This window comes from Panthera tigris, chromosome A2, assembly GCF_018350195.1.
Source record: "Panthera tigris isolate Pti1 chromosome A2, P.tigris_Pti1_mat1.1, whole genome shotgun sequence".
NCBI classification, from domain to species: domain Eukaryota; kingdom Metazoa; phylum Chordata; class Mammalia; order Carnivora; family Felidae; genus Panthera; species Panthera tigris.
This window is the reverse complement of record NC_056661.1, coordinates 64,457,328-64,477,664: the sequence shown is the minus strand read 5'-3', so window position 1 is coordinate 64,477,664 and position 20,337 is coordinate 64,457,328. Positions and strand designations below refer to the sequence as shown.

The window sequence follows — 20,337 nt, the reverse complement described above, 5'->3', positions numbered from 1 at the left end:
TTTGAATTTTTGGTAAAATTCACCAGTGAAGCCATCTGTCTGGTCCTGGACTTTGGTTGTTGGGAGGGTTTTTGATTGTTGATTTAGGCCCCTTATGAGTAATTGATATGTTCAGATTTTCTCTTTTTTCATGATTCATTCTTGGTAGGTTGTATGTTTCTATATATTTATTCATTTCTTTTAGGTTGTCCAATCTTGTTGGTATATAATTGTTCATAATAGTTTCTCGTGTTTTGTATTTCTGTGGTATGGTATGTAATGTCTCCATTTTCATTTCTGATTTTATATGCTGGAATCTGCTCTCTTCTTGGTGAGTGTAGGTAAAAGTCCATATTTTTTGTGTTTTTTTTAACTGCTTTTTGTTGATTTTTTTTATTGTCTTTTTGGAATCTTTATTTTGCTCTGATCTTTATTGTTTTATTCCTTCTACTTTCTTCTTTTCTTTGGGCTTCGTTTGTTCTTTTCTAGTTCCTTGAGGTGTAAAGTTAAGTGATTTGAGATATTTCTTGTTTCTTAAGCTAGGCATTTATCACTATAGACTTCCCTCAAAGAGCTGCTTTTGCTGTGTTCCGTTAAGTTTTACTGTGTTGTATTTCAGTTTCCATTTGGTTCAAGATTTTTAAAATTTTTCTTTTGATTTCTTCTTTGACCTATTGCTTATTTAGTATCATGTTGTTTAACCCTCCTGTATTTGTTAGTTTTCCAGATTTCTTGTGGTTAGGCATCTTGTTCATTCCATAGTGGTTGGAAAAGATGCTTATAGTAATCATAAGATTTCAGTCTTCTTAAATTTCTTTTGTGGCCTAACATATGTTGTGTTCTGGAAAATGATTCATGTTCACTTGAGAAGAAACTGTATTATTATGCAGCTATTTGGTGGAATGTATTTTGTATGTTAAGTTTATCTGGTCTATTATGTCTGTTTCCCTATTGATTTGTGTAATTCCTTTTTTCCTTTTTCTCTTGCTCACTTTCCTTGTGATTTGAACATTTTTTATAATGTTATGTTTAAATTTGATTGATTGATTGATTGTGAGAGTGTTAGTTGGGGGAGAGGCAGAGAGACTGGGAGAAAAAGAGTTTTAAGTAGGCTCCATTCCCAGCATGGATCCTGACCCAGGGCTCTATCTCACCACAGTGAGATCATGATCTGAGCCCATTCAAGAGCTTGATGCTTAACTGACTGAGCCACCCAGGTGCTCCTGTAATGTTATATGTAGATTTCTTCCTCTTGTGTGTACTTACTGTAGGTTTTTGCTTTGCTTTCACAGATTATTACATAAAACATCTTATAACATCTTATTTTAAACTGCTAACACTTTAAGTTCACATGCATTTTGGGTGCGCCTGGGTGGCTCAGTTGGTTAAGCACATGACTCTTGATTTCAGCTCAGGTCATGAGCCCCGCATTGGGCACTGGACTGACAGCATGGAGCTTGCTTGACATTCTCTCTCTGTCCTCTGTCTCTGCCTCTGCCCTGCTTGTGCTTGCTCTCTCTCTCTCTCTCTCTCTCAAAATAAACATAAAAATTTTTTTTCAATTGAGAAAGTTTCACATGCATTCTGAAGCTCTCTATATTTTTACTCCCCTTAGTGTTTTATGTTTTTATGTCTCTATTTAAACTTTTTTTTTTTGATGTTTACTTAATTTTGAGAGAGGGAAGTAGCAGGGGAGTGGTAGAGAGGGAAGGAGAGAGAGAATCTCAAGCAGGCTCCACACTGCCAATGCAGAGCCCGACATGGGGCTTGAACTCATGAACTGAGAGATCATGACCTGAAGTGAAATCAAGAGTCAGATGCTCAAGCGACTGAGCCACCCAGGCGCCCCTCTATTTAAATCTCCTTACCTTGCGTGTGCGTTAACTAATTACTGTATTTATTATGATCATAGTTATTTTTTTACTATTTGTCTTTTGTTCTTCATACAGTATTTGTAAGTGATTAAGCAGTTAACACTAGATTATTCAGAATTCCACTGTACATTGACCTTGAAATGTGCACTTTCACATGTTTTCCTGGTTACTAATTAGCATGCTTTCCTTTTAGCTTAAGGCACTCCCTTAAACATTTCTCATAAGGCCAGTCTGGTGGTGAGGAACTCCTTCAGCTTTTTATTTTGCATGAAAAAATTGAGGAGAGTTTTAAGTAAAATAGAGCTGTAAGAATATTCCAGAGAAATCCCTTGTACCCTTTGCCCAGTTTCTCCCAATGGTGACGTCTTGCAACCGTACCGACAGAGAACAGTCTCCCAGGAGGGGGTATTGACATTGGTAAAATCCACTGCTGTCCTTTTTCTTTGGCCAGTTCACTTGTATTCATTTCTGTGTGTTAAGTTCTGTGATGTTTTATCATTTGTGCGGAGTCATATATCCACCACCATAGTCCGGATACAGATACTTCGGTCCTGCAAGGGTTCCTGTGCTGCTTTTTCATAACTATGCCCTCCTCTTTCCTCACCCCTCCCACCCCTCTCCTTAATGTGTGATGTTAATTCTTAATTAATTAATTCTTAATTCTGCCCTCCTTTTCTAAAGTTTCATCATTTTAAAAATTACAACAAAGGAATCTTGGAGAATGTAACCTTTTGCTGTTGACTTTTTTTCCCCCTCAGCATAATTTCCTACAGATTCATCCGAGGTGGTACATCTATCAGTAGTCTGTTCCTTTACTTTACTGAGTTAGTGTCCCACAGGGCATATACCTATACAGCTTGTTTAGCTTTTAATCTGTTCTAGGACATCCGGACCGATCCCAAGTTTTGACTGTTAAAATTAAAGCTTTTGTAAACTTTGTGTACAAGTTTTCATGTGAAAATAATTTATCGTGTCGGAAGACTAATTGTGGGTGATATTACAGTTAATTTTCCGTTCCCATCAGCAGTGCGTGGTCCAGTTTCTCTGTGCCCTACTCCGCATGTGGTATTGTGTAACTGTTGTTGAGTTTGTCTCCATGAAAGTTACTTAGCAGTATCCCATGATGGTTGGCATTTGCATTTCCCTAGTTGCTAATGATGTTGATCAGGTTTTGTTATGCTTATTTGCCACCTGCACTTCCTTTTTGATGAAGTATCTGATGCTCATTTTCTGCCTGAATTGTTTGCTTTTCTACTGTTGAGTGAGGAGGGCTCTTTGTATATTCTAGATGTAGTCTTTTTCTGAGAGGTTGTTTGTAAATATTTTCTCCTAGATTTTAGCTTCTCCTTTCTTCCTCTTCACATGGGTTTTTAAGGAAAAAAGTGTATCATTTTTATGAGTTCAAGTGTATCAATTGTTCCTTTTATGGGTTGTGCTTTTTTTGGGTCAAATACAGGAACTCTGCATAGTCCTACATTCTGAAGATTTTCCTCCCTTTTTAAATTTTTTTACATTTTCCATTGGTATCTGTGATCATTTTCAGTTAGCTTTTGCTTTATACATGAGATTTAGGGCAAGGCTATTTTTGTTGTTACTGTTTTGCCCCTGGGTATTGCATTTCTTCCTCATTTGTTAAAAATGCTGTCCTTTATCCACTGAATAGCTTTAGTACCTTTGTTAAACCATAGCTGAGAGTATTTGTGTGGCCCTCTTTCTGGGTTCTTTATTATTTTCCTGTCTTTGTGTTTATGCCTCCCTCAATACCTCACTGTTTCAGCCAAGACAGCCTTAATGACGGGCAGTTATTCATCGCATTGTATTCCTGTCTTTTCAGGATTGCTTTCACTATTTTAATATTCGTGCTCCATTAAATACATTTTACAATGAGTTTGTGTATGTCTGCAAAAACCTTTGGGATTCTTGTAGGAATTCTGCTGATCAGTCCTGCCCAGGGGCACCTTGTTGTGTTGGCTTTGCTTTATTGCGCTTCACAGATACTACGTTGTTTTTTTGTTTTGTTTTGTTTTGTTTTTTACAAATTGAAGTTTCCAGACTTAGGGGAAGAAGCCGCTGCAGAAACAGCAAGAGAACTGGAATCAGAAGTAGAGCCTGAAGACCAAATTGCTGCGTCTCATGATACAAGTTGAACAGATAAGGAGTTGCTTCTCAGGGAGGAGGAAAAAAGTGGTTTCTTGAGATGGAAGCCACAGCTGGTGAAGATGCTGTGAAGATTGTGGGAATGGCAATAAAGGATTTAGAACATTCCATCAACCTGGCAGGTGAAGCAGTGGTGGCCGCGTTTGAGAGGATTGATTCCAATTTTGAAGGAAATTATGTGGGTAAAATGCCATCAAACAGCATCACATGCTGTAGAGAAATCATTTGTGAAAGCAAGAGTCAGTTGCTGTAGCAGAGTTCATCGTTGTCTGATTTTAAGACATTGCCACGGCCACCGCATCCTTCAGCCGCCACCCTGATCAGTCAGCAGCCGCCAGCATCGAGGCAGGACCCTCCACCAGCAGAAGTGCGACTTCCTGATAGTTCAGATGAAGGCTAGTGTTTCTTAGCCAAAAAGTAATTTTTAATTAAGGTACGTACATTGGTTTTTTAGACAGAAAGCTGTTGCACACTTAATAAACTACAGTATTGTGAAAGTACAATTTTTTCTATGTATGCCCAGGGAAAACAAAAACTTCATTTGACTCATTTTTTTGTGATATGCACTTTACTGTAGTGGTCTTGGAGCCAAACCCACCTTTGTAGAAGTTTGGGAATAACTTAACACTTTGACTGTGTTCGTTCTTCTAATCCATGAACGTGCTGTCTCTATATCTCTTTAAGTCTTCTTTAATTTTTTAAATCACCTTCCTGTAATTTTTAGCATACATAACCTGCTAGCATGAACTGTGTCTTGGGGTCCCTGGGTGGCTCAGTTGGTTGAGTCTCCAGTTCTTGACATTGGCTCAGGTCATGATCCCACAGTTCTTGGGACTGAGCCCCACATTGGGCTCTGTGCTGACAGCGTGGAGCCTGCTTTGGATGCTCTCTCCCCTCTCTCTCTGCCCCTCTCCTGCTCACGAGCACATACATGCCTTCTCTCCCTCCCTCTCTCTCTTTCTCTCTCAAAGAAACTTAAAAAAAAAAAAGGAAATACTGTGTTTTAATTTTAGTTTCCTTATGTTCACCGTTTATGCCTAGTAATGCACTTTATCAGTATGTGTTGATCTTGTTTCTGAGGTCCTTGCTGAACTTGCATATTAGTTCTAGGTCTTTTGTATTGTGGAGTGTTTTATGTTCCTTGAGATTTCCTTTGCTGACGATCCTGTCATCTCCAGTTTCATTTTTTTCCTTTCCAGTCTGTGCATTTGCCTCCATATTGATTTTTTTGACTTCTTGAAGTAGCCAAAGCATCCAGTGCTTTATGAGTTTGAATATGAGTAGTGAGAGTAGATTTCCTTTTTCTGAGCTTATGGAGAAAGCATCCATTCTTTCAGCATGAAGTACGACATTTCTTATAGGTGTTTTATAGATGCTTTTTGTAAATGATTTTGAGACCGTGCCCCTGTAATCTTACTTTGGTAAAATTTTTATTAACAGTAGGTATTGGATGTTGTCCAAGACTTTTCTGAGTTAATTAATTGTTATGATCATATGATTTCTCTTCTTTTACTTGTGGATTACATTGATTGGTTTTAGAATATTGAAGCAACCTTGTATATATGAAATAAATCACACATGGTCATGTTGGATTTAGTTTAATATTGAGAATTTTTGCATGTAAGTTCATGAGAGATATTAGTCCATAGTTTTCCTTTAATTAATTAATTTTTTTTTTAGTGTTTATTTACTTTTCAGAGAGAAAGAGACAGAGAGAGATACAGAGCATGAGTGGGGGAGGGGGCAGAGAGAGAGGCACAGAATCCTAAGCAGGCTCCAGGCTCTGAGCTGTCAGCACAGAGCCTGATGCGGGACTTGAACTCATGAACCATGAGATCATGACCTGAGCTGAAGTCAGATCCTTAACTGACTGAGCCACCCAGGTACCCCTCCTTTAATTTATTTTTTAATGTTTATTTATTTTTGAGAAAGAGAGAGGCAGACTGAAAGTGGGGGAGGAGCAGAGAGAGGGAGACATGGAATCCAAAGCAGGCTCCAGGCTCTGAGCTGTCAGCACAGAGCCCAATGTGGAGCTTAAACCCACGAACCATGAGATCATGACCTGAGCCAAAGTTGGATGCTTAACCCACTGAGCCATCCAAGAGATTTTTTAAATTCAGCATTAATTTTTGAAAATTTGTTGGAATTTTATGAAACCTGGATATTAACATTTAGGGAGCTTTTTCTTACATGTTTAGTTCCTTTACTAGTTACAGAACTGTTCAGATCATTGTTTTTATTATAGTTGAATTTTTATAGTTTGTGGTGTGTGAAGAATTAATCCATTTCTCAGTTGTCCTTCGCTTGAGCATAGAGTTGTGTGGAATTTTCTGTTATTGACCTTTAATGTCTCTTAGTGATACTCTCCATTTCATTGCGGACATTTCCATTGGGTCTTCTCTTATTTTTGTCACTCACATTAGACCTTTATTAATTTTATCGATCTTTATGAAGAATCAGCTTTTTGTGATACTGACTTTATTGTTTTCCTGTTTTCAATTTCATTAAATTTTGCTTCCACCTTATTATTTCCTTTCTTCTGTTTGTCTCCTTCCTTGTCTTACTTGTAGCTTCTTGAGACAGGTTACTTCTATTCCTTTGTCTTGTCTCATAGAAAGGTTCATGCTGTAGATCTCCATTTCAGCTTGGCTGTAGCTCTGTCTCACGTATTTTGACATGTTATTGATTTTATTTTATTTCTCCAAGTTTTTATTTAAATTCCAGTTAACACACAGTGTGATAATCAGTTTCAGGTGCAGAATTTAGTGGTTCATCACTCTCCTACATCACCCAGTGCTCATCACAGGTGCCGTCCTTAATCCCCATTCCCTGTTTCCCCCATTTCCCTACTTCCCTTCCTTCTGGTGACCAGCAGCTTGTTCTTCATGGTTAATAGTCTGTTTCCTACTTTGCCTCCCTCTCTGTTTCCCCCCTGTGTTCATTTGTTTTGTTTCTTAAAACTTTCAAGTGAGTGAAATCATAGAATATTTGTCTTTCTGACTGATTTTGCTTAGCATAATACTTTCTAGCTCCATACACATTGTTGTAAATGGCAAGATTTCATTCTTTTTTGTGTCTGAGTAATATTCCATTCTATAAATATACCATGTCTTTATCCATTCTTCAGTCGATGAACATTTGGGCTCTTCCTATAATTTGGCTATGGTAGATAATGGTGCCATAAACATTGGAGTGCATGTATCCCCTTCAAATCAGTATTTTTTTTATCCTTTCACTGTTTGCAGATGACATGATACTCTATATAGAAAACCTAAAAGACTCCTCCAAAAAATTGCTAGAATTGGTAACACGAATTCAGTAAAGTCGCAAGGTACAAGATCAATGTGCAGAAATATTTTAACATTTCTATACACCGATGATGAAGCAGCAGAAAGAGAAATCAAGGAATCGGTTCCACTTATAATTGCACCAAAAACCATAAAATTCCTAGGAATAGATCTAATCAAAGAGGTAAAAGATCTATACTCTGAAAACTATAAAACACTGGTAAAAGACATTGAAGAAGACACAAAGAAATGGAAAAACATTCCATGCTCATGGACTGGAAGAACGAGCATTGTGAAAATGTCCATACTACCCAAAGCAGTCTACACTTTTAATGTAATCCCTTTCAAAATACCACAAGTGTTTTTCATAGAGCTAGAACAGATAATCCTGAAATTTGTGTGGAACCACAAAGACCCTGAATAGCCAAAGCAGTCTTGAAAAAGCAAAGCAAAGTTGGAGGCATCACAATTCCAGACTTCAAGTTACATTACAAAGCTGTAGTGATCAGAACAGTATGGTACTGTCACAAAAATAGATCAGTGGAACAGAATAGAAACCCAGAAGTGGACCCACAACTATATGGTCAATTAATCTTTGACAAAGCAGGAAGGAATATCCCAATGGGAAAAAGACAAGTTTCTTCAACCAGTGGCATTGGGAAAACTGGTCAGGATCATGCAAAAGACTGAAACTGGACCACTTTCTTACACCTTACACAGAAATAAAATCCAAATGGATGAAAGACCTAAATGTGAGACCTGAAGCCATAATAATTCTACACAAGCAGTAGTTTCTCTGACACAGGCTGTAGCAACTTATTACTAGCTATGTCTCCTGAGGCAAGGGAAACAAAGCAAAGATAAACTGTTGGGATTACATCAAAATAAAAAGCTTCTGCACAGTGAAGGAAGCAGGCAACAAAATTAAAAGGCAACCTACAGAATGGGAGAAAATATTTTCAAATGACATATCTGATAAAAGGTTAGTATCCAAAATATATAAAGAACTTCTCAAACTCAACACGCAAACAACAAATAATCCAATTGAAAATGGGCAGAAGACAAGAAAAGACATTTTTCCAAAGAAGAGATGGCCAACAGACACATGAAAATATGCTCAATATCACTCATCATCAGGGAAATGCAAATCAAAACCACAATGAGATACCATGTCATACCTGTCAAAATGGCGAAAATGGACAACACAAGAAACAACAAATGTTGGCAAGGCTGTGGAGAAAGGGGACCCCTCTTGTGCTGTTGGTGGGAATGGAAACTGGTGCAGCCACTCTGGAAAACAACGTGGAGGTTCCTCAAAAAGTCAAAGAACTACCCTGTGATCCAGCAATCACACTACTGGTTATTTACCCAAAGGATGTCACTGATTTCAGTACTTTTAAATTTGTTGAGCTTTGTTAGATGGTTCAGAACATGATCTATCTTGGTAAATGTTGTGTGAGTACTTGGAAAAAAAAGTGTATTCTTGTTGGGTGGTTTTTTTTTTGTATGTAGTTGATTATATCATGTTGGGTGATAGCATTGTTTATATCTTTTTCTGGTCTTGGGGGTTTTCTGTGCAGTATTTCCACCAGCACCAGTTGCTGGTCAGGCGTGTTAACTCCCCATTTCCCCTTCTCCAGGTCCTGGCAGCTACCATTCAACTTTCTGTTCCTTTGAGTTTGACTCTTCTATATATTGCATATAATTTCAGTAGTATAGTAATTTTTGTGATTGGCTTATTTCACTTAGCATAATGTTCTCAAGATTCATCCATATTTTACCATGTCTTACAATTTTCTTCCTTTTAAAGGCTAACATTCCATTGTACATTTATGCCAAATTTTGTTTATCCATTCATCCATTGATAGACATACAGGTTACTTTCACTTTTTGGCTCTTGTGAATAATGTGTCTGAAAACATGAGTGTTTATGGAATGTTTAATATATCTGTTAAATCTGTTTGGTGTATAGTGTTGTCCAAGTCTGATGGTTCCTTATTGATTGTGTGTCTAAATATTCTACCCGTTATTGAAATTGGAGTATGAAGTCTTCTAATATTATGTGTTGATGTCGTGTTTTTTCTTCAGTCCTGTTAGTATTTGCTTTATATGTTTATATAAACGTATGTGTTTGGTGCATATATATTTATAATTGTTACATTGTCCCTTTGAATTGACTCTTTAATCATTACATAATGCACGACGTTCTTTGTCTTTTATGATAGTTTTTTATTCTGCGAAGGGGATTTTTTTCCCAGATGTAAAAACAGCATCCTTGCTGCCTGGTTTTCATCTGCATATCTCTTTTTATCCTCCACTTTCTGTGTGTGAATCCCCTTAAATATAAAGTCACTTTCTTGTACGCAGCGTAGAGTTAGTTGCATCTTGTTTTATCCACGAAGCCACTCTGTGCTTTTTGACGAGGGGGATTAATCTGTTTATATTTAAAGTAATTATTGTTAGGTGGGGGTTTACTATTTCCAGTTTGTTCATTGTTTTTGGTCTGCTGTGTAGTTCGTTACTCTCTTCCTCTGTTGCTGTCTTCCTCTGTTTTTTGATGAATTTTTTGTACTGATATGCTTTGATTCTTTGCTTGAGATATTTTCTTTGTCGTTATCATGAAGCTTGTATATAAATCTTACATTTATAACAGTCTGTTTTAGTGGATAACGTAATTGCATATGAAAACTCTATATTTTTGTCCCCTCCCCTGACACTTTGTTATTGGGGTCACAGTTTACACCTTTTGTATTGTACATCCATGAACAGATTTTCGTAGTTGCATTTATTGTTAATACTTATGTCTTTAACATTTTTACTAGCTTTAAGTATGATGTGTGCGTCACCCTTATAGTATTCCGTTATTCTGTATTTGCATATATATTTACCTTTACCAGCGAGATTTACACTTTTCATTCTCTTTATGTTGCAATCTAACATCGTCTTACTTCGTCTTGATGAACTCCCTCTAACTTGCAAGGCAGTGCTCTCCCTGAGGTTCTGGGGCTTCTGGTGGTGTCAAACTCCTTCAGTTTGAAAAGTCTCCTCTCCTTCATTATTAAAGGGCAGTTTTGATGGGTATGGTATTTTTGGTATTGTTGGCAGTTTCTTTTTCTTCCTGAACTTTGAATATATTATTACACACTTTTCTGCCTGCACGGTTTCTGTCGAGAAATCCACTGATATCCTAAGGTGGTAGGGGTACCCCTTTTTTGACTGGTTGTTTTTCTCCAGCTGGTTTCATAATTCAGTCTTGGTGAACTTTGACAATTTTAGTTATAATATTTCTTGGTGTCCTTGGTAGTACTGATTAGTACAACCCTTTTGGGATTCTTTAAGCTTCATGAATCTGGATGTCTGTTCCTCTCCCCAGATTTAGGAAGTTCTTTGGTTTTATTTCTTTAAATTAGCTTTCTAATTTCTTTGTGTTTCTCTTATATTATGGGACCTCCATAATGCATATATTGATTTAGTTGATGATGTCAAATGAGTCTTGTGGGTTTTTTCACTTTTTCTTTTCTCTTAGACTGGATAATTTCAAATGATCTGTCTGTGAAGTTTGCTGGTTTCTTTTTTTTTTTTTTTTGGTTTTTGGGTTTTGGGTTTTTTTTTTTTCTCTGCTTCATCAAATCTGCCTTTGAAGCTCTCTCTTGAATTTTTCCATTCAGTCATTGTGTTCTTCATACCAGAATTTCTGTTTGGTTCTTTTTTATGGTTTCTGTCTCTTTGTTGAAATTTTATTTGTTTATTGTTTCCTGTTTTGTTATTTCTCAGTGTTTTCTTGTAGCTTACTGAGCTTCTTTAAATTTATTTTGAATACTTGGTTAGGCAATTCATGGATCTTCATATCTTTGTAGTCAACTATTGGAACTTTTTTGTTGTTGTTGTTCCTTTATGGTGTCATATTTCCCTGATGATTTGTGATCCTGGTGGCTTTGGCTGGTGTCTGAACATTTAAAGAAATTGCCACTTTCTCCAATCTTTGTGGTCTTGCTTTAGGAGAGAATGACCTGACTAGAGATTTGGTGGGGCAAGGTGGGGAGGGGAATCTCTTAAACCTTTTCAGTGGATGCACTTGCTGAATTCCCCTAGCTCTGTCTCTTGGGGGAAATGTATTAGAATTGTTTCCCTTCCTCGATCCGATAGAGCCATGCTGGGTACCGAGAACCATATCAGGTATTTAGGGCAACTCAGTCCTTTTCCCTCTGGCGATGGCCTGAAATGCCAGGGCTTTGTGTGACAGTGCCACTTTTCTCCCTCCCTACTGAAGGAAGTATTTTGATTATTTTGCCCCTGTGTAGCCTGTGGAGTCATGCCAGCTGCCCAAAGGGTCACCTTTCTCTTTTCCCTGAAGCAGTCCACTTAGATTCTTGGCCGATGGGTACGAGTGCCATTTCTCTCCCTCTTTCCTGAAAGGGAATTTCAGGTTTGTATACATTTTCCACATTTTGCAGAGTTAAACTTGTTACTCAATTTCACTCTGGTTGCTTAGCTCTGCGTGCCATCTGTTGGAGTTCATGGTGTCCTGGCTCATTCCCATGAGACTCCATCCCTTTTCTTTGTTCGTAGCTTTCCCTAGATGATCCAGCCTTGCTGATTTCCTCTGAGTTCTGGGTGCAGACAGAGAAGTAGACCTCCAGGAGCAGGCCTCATGGACAGTGCTCCACAAGGCTGGGAAGCCAGACCTTCACATGGCACTGTCTCTCCCCCGTGGGATAAGTTGTGGGCCAGAAGGATCTTTCCAGGTTTTGAGTTTTGCTGGCCCCCAGGGGAGCAGTGATGTAGTCAAAGTGAAACTGTTCTTCTAACCATTTTCAGTGTATCCTATCTTGGGTTTTGTGGTCCATGGGGATGCTGGAACATTTCTAGTATATATTGAAGAGTTCTTACAAAGTGTTTTCACCCACAGATTACTGTCCAAACAGTGTTTCTGTGTAAGGTGAAAACTGGGACTCCTGTTCTGCCATCTTATTGATGTCTTTCTTTTGGGGGTCCAAATTAACAATCTAATTAACAATCTTTTAAGTCCAATTAACAATCTCTGCTTTTTAATTGGAATATTTAGACCAGTTACATTTAATTTAATTACATTTGGATTTAAATACAACACCCTTCTATGGGGGGGGGGGGTGCTTCCGTCTATTCTTTATAACATTTTCCCTTTGATTCTGCTTTCTTTCAGTTGATTGTGCCTTGTGCCTTGTAAAAAGAAATAATTCTGTTTCATATCCTGCCTTGTCCATTGCCTTATTATTTTCAAATAAAACGACTGCTTTATGTGGATTGGTTTCTATCATTCCACTACATACCAGTTACACTGGTTTTCTATTCTTCAGGTTTTGTTCCTTCCCTATATATATTTTTTGGATTGATTAAACTTTATCTTCCCTCTGTTATTTGGATGTTATACATTCTTTTCTTACTCTTTTTGTGGGTTTGCTTCAAATTTTAAGATGTATTCTTTTTTTTTTAATTTTTTTTTAACATTTTATTTATTTTTGAGACAGGGAGAGACAGAGCATGAACAGGGGAGGGTCAGAGAGAGGGAGACACAGAATCTGAAACATGCTCCAGGCTCTGAGCTGTCAGCACAGAGCCTGACGCGGGGCTCGAACCCACGGACTGCGAGATCATGACCTGAGCCGAAGTTGGCCGCTTAACCGACTGAGCCACCCAGGCACCCCAAGATGTATTCTTGATAGCAGAACCAAAAGTTACTTATTTTAGTTTCCAAAAAAGTACAAGGGACATAAAGACCTATAACTCTGATGACCTGATCATTTTTATGGGTTTTTTTCAACACTATTTTAGTTCTTTTAAAAGTTTTTCTTATTATTATTAATATTGTTTCAATATTTCAATGTCTATGTAGATAGATCCACAGTTTTATCCATTTCCTTGTTAACTTTTCCTTCTTGCATCTCTGTCCATCCTTCTCATGTCATATTTTTCTCCCAGAATTTATTTTTCCATTGAGATCTGAGGATTCATTGCCGTCATCCTTTCTGGAATGTTTCTGCTGGAATAACTTTGAAAATTACCTTTTTGCCCCATTTGTTTCTCTAGAACTTCTATTTTTAATATGTTTTAGATGATCTCATTGATTTCTCCATATTTCTGCTACTGTCCTACTTTTTTCTTTTTTATGTTCTGTATTGAGTAATCTCAGATATTTATTGTATTACATTATTTTGCCTCCCACTGGGCCTATTCTGATGTTCAGTCTGTCCATTGAGTTTCTAATTTCACTCCAGTTTGCAAGCCATTTATCATTTGTAGTTTAGGGAGGTTGTTTTACAAATGTACTTTACCTTGTTTTATGGTATAAATTTCCTTTTTCATGTTTTCATATCACTTTTGTGTCTTTATGTATTTTAAACATACTGTATATCATTTTTGTGTCTTAGGTAACTGAAATTCTGTTGTGTGACTTTCTCGATGTTCTAATTTGGCGGTTTGCTGTTTCTCCTTTTGCTTCTCATTTCATCCTTTTCCTTATAGTTCTGGTTGCTGAAGTCATGTTTATCAGCCTTTATTGGTAGATAGTCCCTTTGCCTAAGTTGTGGGTACGCTTCTGCAGGATTTCTGGGTTTGCTTCTGCCTAACTCTCCAGGGTTGTTCTCAAAAAAAGCCACATTTTATGTTAACTTCTAGTTTGGGGATCTTATACCACATAGAAAATGCAATAAAAACCCAAACCCACTTGAAAGCAAACCATTGTGTAGGAATTCCCAGAGGAGTTTTTGCTTTCCCCAGCCCTCCACTCCATAGTCCCCTTCCAACACCCTTCCTCCCTCAGCTTTGGTAAAGAAGCTTTCTTGTTGATTCCCTTTTGTGATTGAATGTTTTTCTTGGCTCAGTTTTTTACAGTCTTTTTTTTTTTTTTAAACAGGTTTAAGACTTTTTCCCCTATGTCTTTAGGCTGGTAAATTAAAACACTCTGGAATACTCAGACTGGCATGAAATGAATCAGGAATCTAGCTACTATTACATTTGTAGTTTTTTCCTCATTTTTGGCCTCCCTCTCTGTCTCTTCCTAGCCTCCTCCTTTTATCTTCTCTCATTGTTGAAATATATTCAGTTAGGTGATTTTTAGCAGGAGGATTTTTCAGGGTATCTAGGACGCCATATAGTTGAAAATGGAAATTGTTTCTTGTACTTTTCGGGGGAGGGGAGGGTGTGTGTGGGGGAGGGGCAGAGAGAAGGGGACAGAGGATCCAAAGCGGGCTCTATGCTGACTGAGAGTCTGACAGCAGTGAGCCAGTGAACCATGAGATCATGACCTGAGCCAAAGTTAGACACTCAGCCAACTTACCACCCAGGTGCCCCAGTTTCTTGTATTTTTAAATGTGTTTTCCATACTCCCACTGCCTGCAACTTGCTTTTTTCAATTAGTAATATACTACTTTAAAAATTCTTAATATGACCATTTAAATCTCAATAATTTCAAAACATGAATTAGTTTGCCTTTAATCTTTCTTCCTTAAGAGCCTTGTGTTCCAGTGCAAGTTTTAATCCCTCTGGAACAATCAGTACTTCAGTGGCATCGCTAAGTGAAGAGTAGATTCTTTGGTCTTTTGCTGCAGGGTTGAAGTCATCTCCACCTTGCAAATTTAACCTTTTCTGTTCTGAAGTGCTGGGATTCAGTGTGCATCTCAGGAACGGGTTCCAACTTCTATGGATTTCACACTGTTATATAAACTTGTACTTTCCTCCTCCTGCTTTCGGTCCTGCTTTGAGACTGAGCTTTATCCCCTAGTTCTGTGCCCAACTCACTGATGTGTACACAGTACCCATGTTATAGTGTTCCTGCCACGAAGACGACTTTGTATTTCTGTTTAATCATTTTTTATAGTTCTCCATTGGGACCTTCTCTTGTGAGATAGGATGTCCTTTCTCTCACTTGCTCCCTGAGCACTAGTATCTCTGATCTTTTTTGTGCAAATTCACAGCTCTGTCCATTACATCCAAGACACCTTTAAGCTTCTGTCTCCATTTTTGTTTCTTAATTCCATCCCCAATTGATGACCATAGTTATTTTTTCCACAGAGGTTTCCAAATGTAGGCGTTCACCAAGAGTTTCTAGAGGACTCTAACTTACAGGTGTAATACCCTAACACCTGGAAGATATTAGTTCTCCCCAGTAGATATTGGAGCTCCAGTTGGACTCTAGTCTTATACAATGTATGGCATGTGTGATCTATTACAGAACTACCATAATGTTAAGTAGTTACTGCCTTCTGGGCTAATGTAATGCTTAATGTATTAAGCAGATAGGACAGCCTTTCCAGTCACTTTTGTTCACTACCTAACTTGGTTGGCATGGTCAGTGGAGCAGACTGTGGTATTTAACATAAGCTGTTCAACTTCTCTCTGTAAAAGTTCATACACTTTACAGGCTGTTCATTGTTGAGATAGTAATGGCTTCTCATTCCAGCCCTGTAATTAATGACCAGTCGTTGTAGAACATAGTCCTTCCGTATATGCTTAATCATTCTTTAAAGTTTTTTGAGGGTGGTGAAGGAAGGAGTAGCATGGGCTGGGAAGTGTGGTATTTATTCAGCCAGGTATAGTCTTTATATCTTAGACCAGATGATTAATTTATGGAGGGTTTCTATAATTACAGTTTCTTCTTATATCATCCACACTGATTCAAAAAGTTTTATGTTAAAATTTGTAATCCTTACCCACTCAGAGAATTTGTCAGTTTCACCCTTTGGTATAAGTAATTAACCCCACATCAACCATCAACATACTTACTATAAAAAATTTAATTAATGATTCAAACAATTTTTTGCCTTTTTTTTTTTTAATCAGAGATCTATCCTTATTCTTTTTAGAGGGAAAATAGGAAACAGGAATCTAATTTATCTGATCATTTTTCTCCCTAACAGGTTTTCTCATGTTTAGTTGCAGTGATTTAGTTAGTTAGTTAGTTAGAGGTGGTGTTAGGAAGCTGAGTGATTATGTTTGTGCTCCTGTAACTTTTAATTATGGTCTGGCATTTAAATATGGCTAATCAGATACCAGATTTATATCTAATTAATTCTTAAGTATTTCCTTACCCCAAATTTATGTTTAACCAAATAAACAGTAACAAATTTACCAAAGTTTATCAAAAGCAAAAACAAACCATTTAAACTATAGAAAGCTGGTAAGTAATTGACGAATAGAATATTTGCCTTAAATGCAGTATATTGAAAACATTGGTATAATTATTTAGAATGAATTTTCATGCAAGGAAAATTTGCAAGAAATGCGAAGAAGTCAGTAAGTTGAGGTACACCTTCAGTGGTTAGAGATCAGCATGAGTCCATTCATTTGTGCTCCTGACCTGATTCGAAGTTCCCAGTTAGAGTGGTAAAATTGAGGAGAACTTACTGGCTTGTAGAGGGTTTGAACTCATGCCCCTATTTCCTGCTTTAACACTGAAAAGCATAAAAATCTCTTGTTAATTTTAAGACTCACACCAGAATAATTATTACAGGCAAAAAGGTAATTAATTATAGATCAGAATGATGCCTTAATTATTTTGTTAATTTAATTTTGGGAGCACAGAAGTGGAAATTTTAACATTTGCTGTATTTCCTCTTGATTTTAAACCTAATTTTTCTTTGTGGAAAGAGTAGAGGTTATTCCTTTTTAAAGGAATGCTTTTTAAAGATTCTTAAAGTACATTTTTAAAGCACGTTAATTGTTGGAGTACATTTCTTAGAGTATATTTAACTCCACAAAGAGCTGTTTTGATTTTGCTCATATGCCCATTCATATATTATTCAAAATCCAAAGGGGCCAAAATGCTGGTTATATATCCAAATGGTTTCTTTGTAGCTGTATTTGAAGTCTATTTGGAAATCTGATGTTTATAGGTGACATTTTCAAATTTTTATATGTTATTTATATCCTGTGAATGCAAGAATAAATAAGGACCTCAGGAATTTGTTTTCACTGCCTCTAAATATGTAAGCACCCTTATTTGTTCTAAAATTAACTTATTTCTGGTAATAATTTTCTCATATTGTATTTCAATTTTAGGCTAAAAATCTTATAGAGAGATTTTTTAATCAACAAGTAGAAGTTCTAGGCAGACGTGCAGAGCCATTGCCCGAAATATACTATATTGAAGGTACTCTTCAAATGGTATGGATTAATCGCTGCTTTCCAGGGTATGGAATGAATACCCTAAAACATCCAAAATGTCCTGAATGCTGTGGTATGTAATGAACTATAATTTCATGGTTTATATTTATGAAACCTTCCTTCTTTTCATGACCCTAAGTGAATGCCTAGTATTTATTTTTACTATCACTTAGATCTTTAGCTGATTTTAAGCAGTGTGTTTGAAAAGACTACGTGAGCTTGAAGATACAAAAGAAAAAAAAGCTGGCTTAACTTGGGCCTTGTATTAATATTCTAGCAAAGAGGGGTTAGGGGCGTTAGGCAGTTGTCTGGGAGGACACACAGATAATGGATGTGAGTCATTTACTTACCCTAAAAAGAGACAAATTCTATTTTTTAGAATCCGTTATTGATGAGTTTACATTTGTACAGTTTAGACTAGCTATATTCTTACTTTCTCTTTTTTGCAATAAGTATATGAATTATTTTCTTATCAGTTGTTTTTTTTCTGACTTTTGATCGGAGCTCCAGGGCTATCTGGAGCTATCTGTGCTATCTGGCTTTCATCTGTCTTTTCCTTATTAAAGAAGAGAGTTCTATAGCGGCTGTTTAGAATAAGTTAATTCATGGATTCAGAGTCTTTGAATTTCTGTTTTCAAAAGTTGAATGAGGCAATTAATCTTCAGTTTTAAAAGGCTTTCTAATAGCAACATCAGTAAATTAGTACCATTTTCATTCAGTCTTCTCTGATTGTTCTTTTCTACTCTCTATCTTAAGTTAGATCAAAATCCTTTTAGTATAATAGAGCACTAAATTTTCTTTTTCCTTTGCTTGACTTAATTGGTAGATAATACTTTTCCTTTTTTTTTCTGATTGAGTTTTTGGTTAAGGATATGAAATTTGACAAAATGTACTTGAAAAATTATCTTAGGAAATATGACACAGATTTAACAAAACACATGTACCAACTGTGTAACTATTTTGATAATCTGTGATTATGTATATCACTTTAGAGCACAGATAATGGTGAAGAAACCCTGGAAATACCAAACAGTGAGACCAGAACCTGGTAGTTTAGCTGTCTATTAAATGCATTTATATTTTCACTTTATAAAGACCTAAGATAAACTAAAAAGCTTAAATATTTGTATGTCATTAATTCCAAGAATTTTGAAATAGTTAAGCATAGCTTTTTCAAGTGAAATAATAGGGTTGAATCTCTGAGAAGCATAAAAATTTTACTACTGAAAATTTTTTTGCATTTATACAATTTTGGATAATACAGTTGTCACATTCTCTCATTTTGCCATGCAATTATAACATTCAGTCTGTTATGCATCATCCTGTTTGATCAAGTTCATTAAAATAATTGTTTTATTCCTGACAACAGACCCCATGGGAAGTATGTAATGAAACTTACAAGTCTCAGAAGTATTTCCTGCCTCTGTTATACTATTTTGTTCTCCCAGACATGGGGTCTGTGCCCACAGAGTTTACAGACACAGGAAATGCATTCGTAGAACAGTTAGGGAACAAGAGGCATAGGGAAGAGAATGAAAAGGAAATGATATAAAGGAAACTGAGTTACAGATAGGCTGGGTCACAGAGGATGTCATTAGACATGGCTTTCTGGGTTGATGTGAGACTTGAGGTAGGACTTTGAACATGCAGGGATAGCAGTTCTAGCCAAGTCAGGGGCCTGAAGGAGCATCAGGTTGGGGGGGGGGGGGCGGGGAGGTTGCATAACCAGGGCTAGAGGGGTGCTGTCAGAAGAGCTCTGGGTTTAGCTGGGCTTGGAGAGGGCAGAGTGGAAGGGTACAAATTTAATGTGGCAGCAGGAGTCCTATCTTTGAGTGGAGGGGAGAAAGAACATTTTTTTTTTTTCATTTTTATGGGATCATTATCATTGCTCAGTATACTTATTAACTAGTGATTTGCTAAATTTCATTTTATGCCAACATATGGTAAATAAATGTTTTAATTTAGAATTACCTTTGTGCTGTCATCATTTCTGTTACACGAATGAAGTAAGACTGAGCTGCCTTTTTAAAACAGAACTCATTAAGTATAATGTGACCATCGCATACAGTACTTTTGTCTATATTACATGAGGCCATCGCTCCAAAATTTTTAGAGAGCAAATGCTACCCAAAAAGATATTTAACTCATCCTTTGAATTGGAAGCCGGTATTAAATGTGCCATTAGTTACAAGACAAAATTAGCATACTAAATGAACTTAAATCTACTTGGTATAAAATGGAATGCTAGAGAGAAGCAAATGAAAACATGAGGTACTTTGTAAAACAACTTATTTCCAAAATGAAGAGACAGCAAGTTTATGTTTAACAAAGAGGATTGATTGGGACATGAATGTGAGAAAAATACGTTTACTTTCTCAGCAGTAGATTAAGTGAACAGCGGGTGTTTTCTTCTTTTTTGGATGTCATACTTTACTTCTGTGATTTTACTTCTAGATGACAGATAAAGATTGCTTGCTTATAAACTAGTGGAGGCTTAACATTTTTACCTATGTTATCTTTCTCATTTCTAATTCGTTTAGCATTTTAAATTAATTTTCACTGTAAAATACTTCTCTCATTTCATATTTAGCATTGCTTAGTTTTGTCATGATTTTGTCAATCATTTTGATGCTGAAGAAAGAAGATTCTAATTAAGTCTGTGAATACTAGATGTCTCATACGTTCATAGATTATAAAGATAATATAACCAAAGACCAGCTAGAAGATTATATTGTTTTCTAATATAATTTTTTTTAAAACACAGATTCTGAAATTTGATTTCCTGGATGATTTCTGTAGTTTGTATTATTTCTGTAAAACTCTTATCTTGTTTTTATTTTTCTCCATTTTATTCGTATTTAATTGCCTTAGAAAAACACCTGAATGTCAAATAACGTTTT

At 36.6% G+C, this 20,337-nt stretch overlaps 1 protein-coding gene across 2 annotated transcripts in view; it reads left to right on the top strand.

The window, feature by feature from the left end:
- LOC102965354 (zona pellucida binding protein) overlaps positions 1–20,337 on the top strand; it is a 115,283-nt gene that overhangs the window by 60,409 nt on the left and 34,537 nt on the right. For both annotated transcript variants that reach the window (XM_042963221.1, XM_042963214.1), the window contains one exon: positions 17,333–17,510. In XM_042963221.1, coding sequence (XP_042819155.1) covers positions 17,333–17,510 — 178 coding nt within the window. The remainder of the gene's footprint in view (positions 1–17,332; positions 17,511–20,337) is intronic.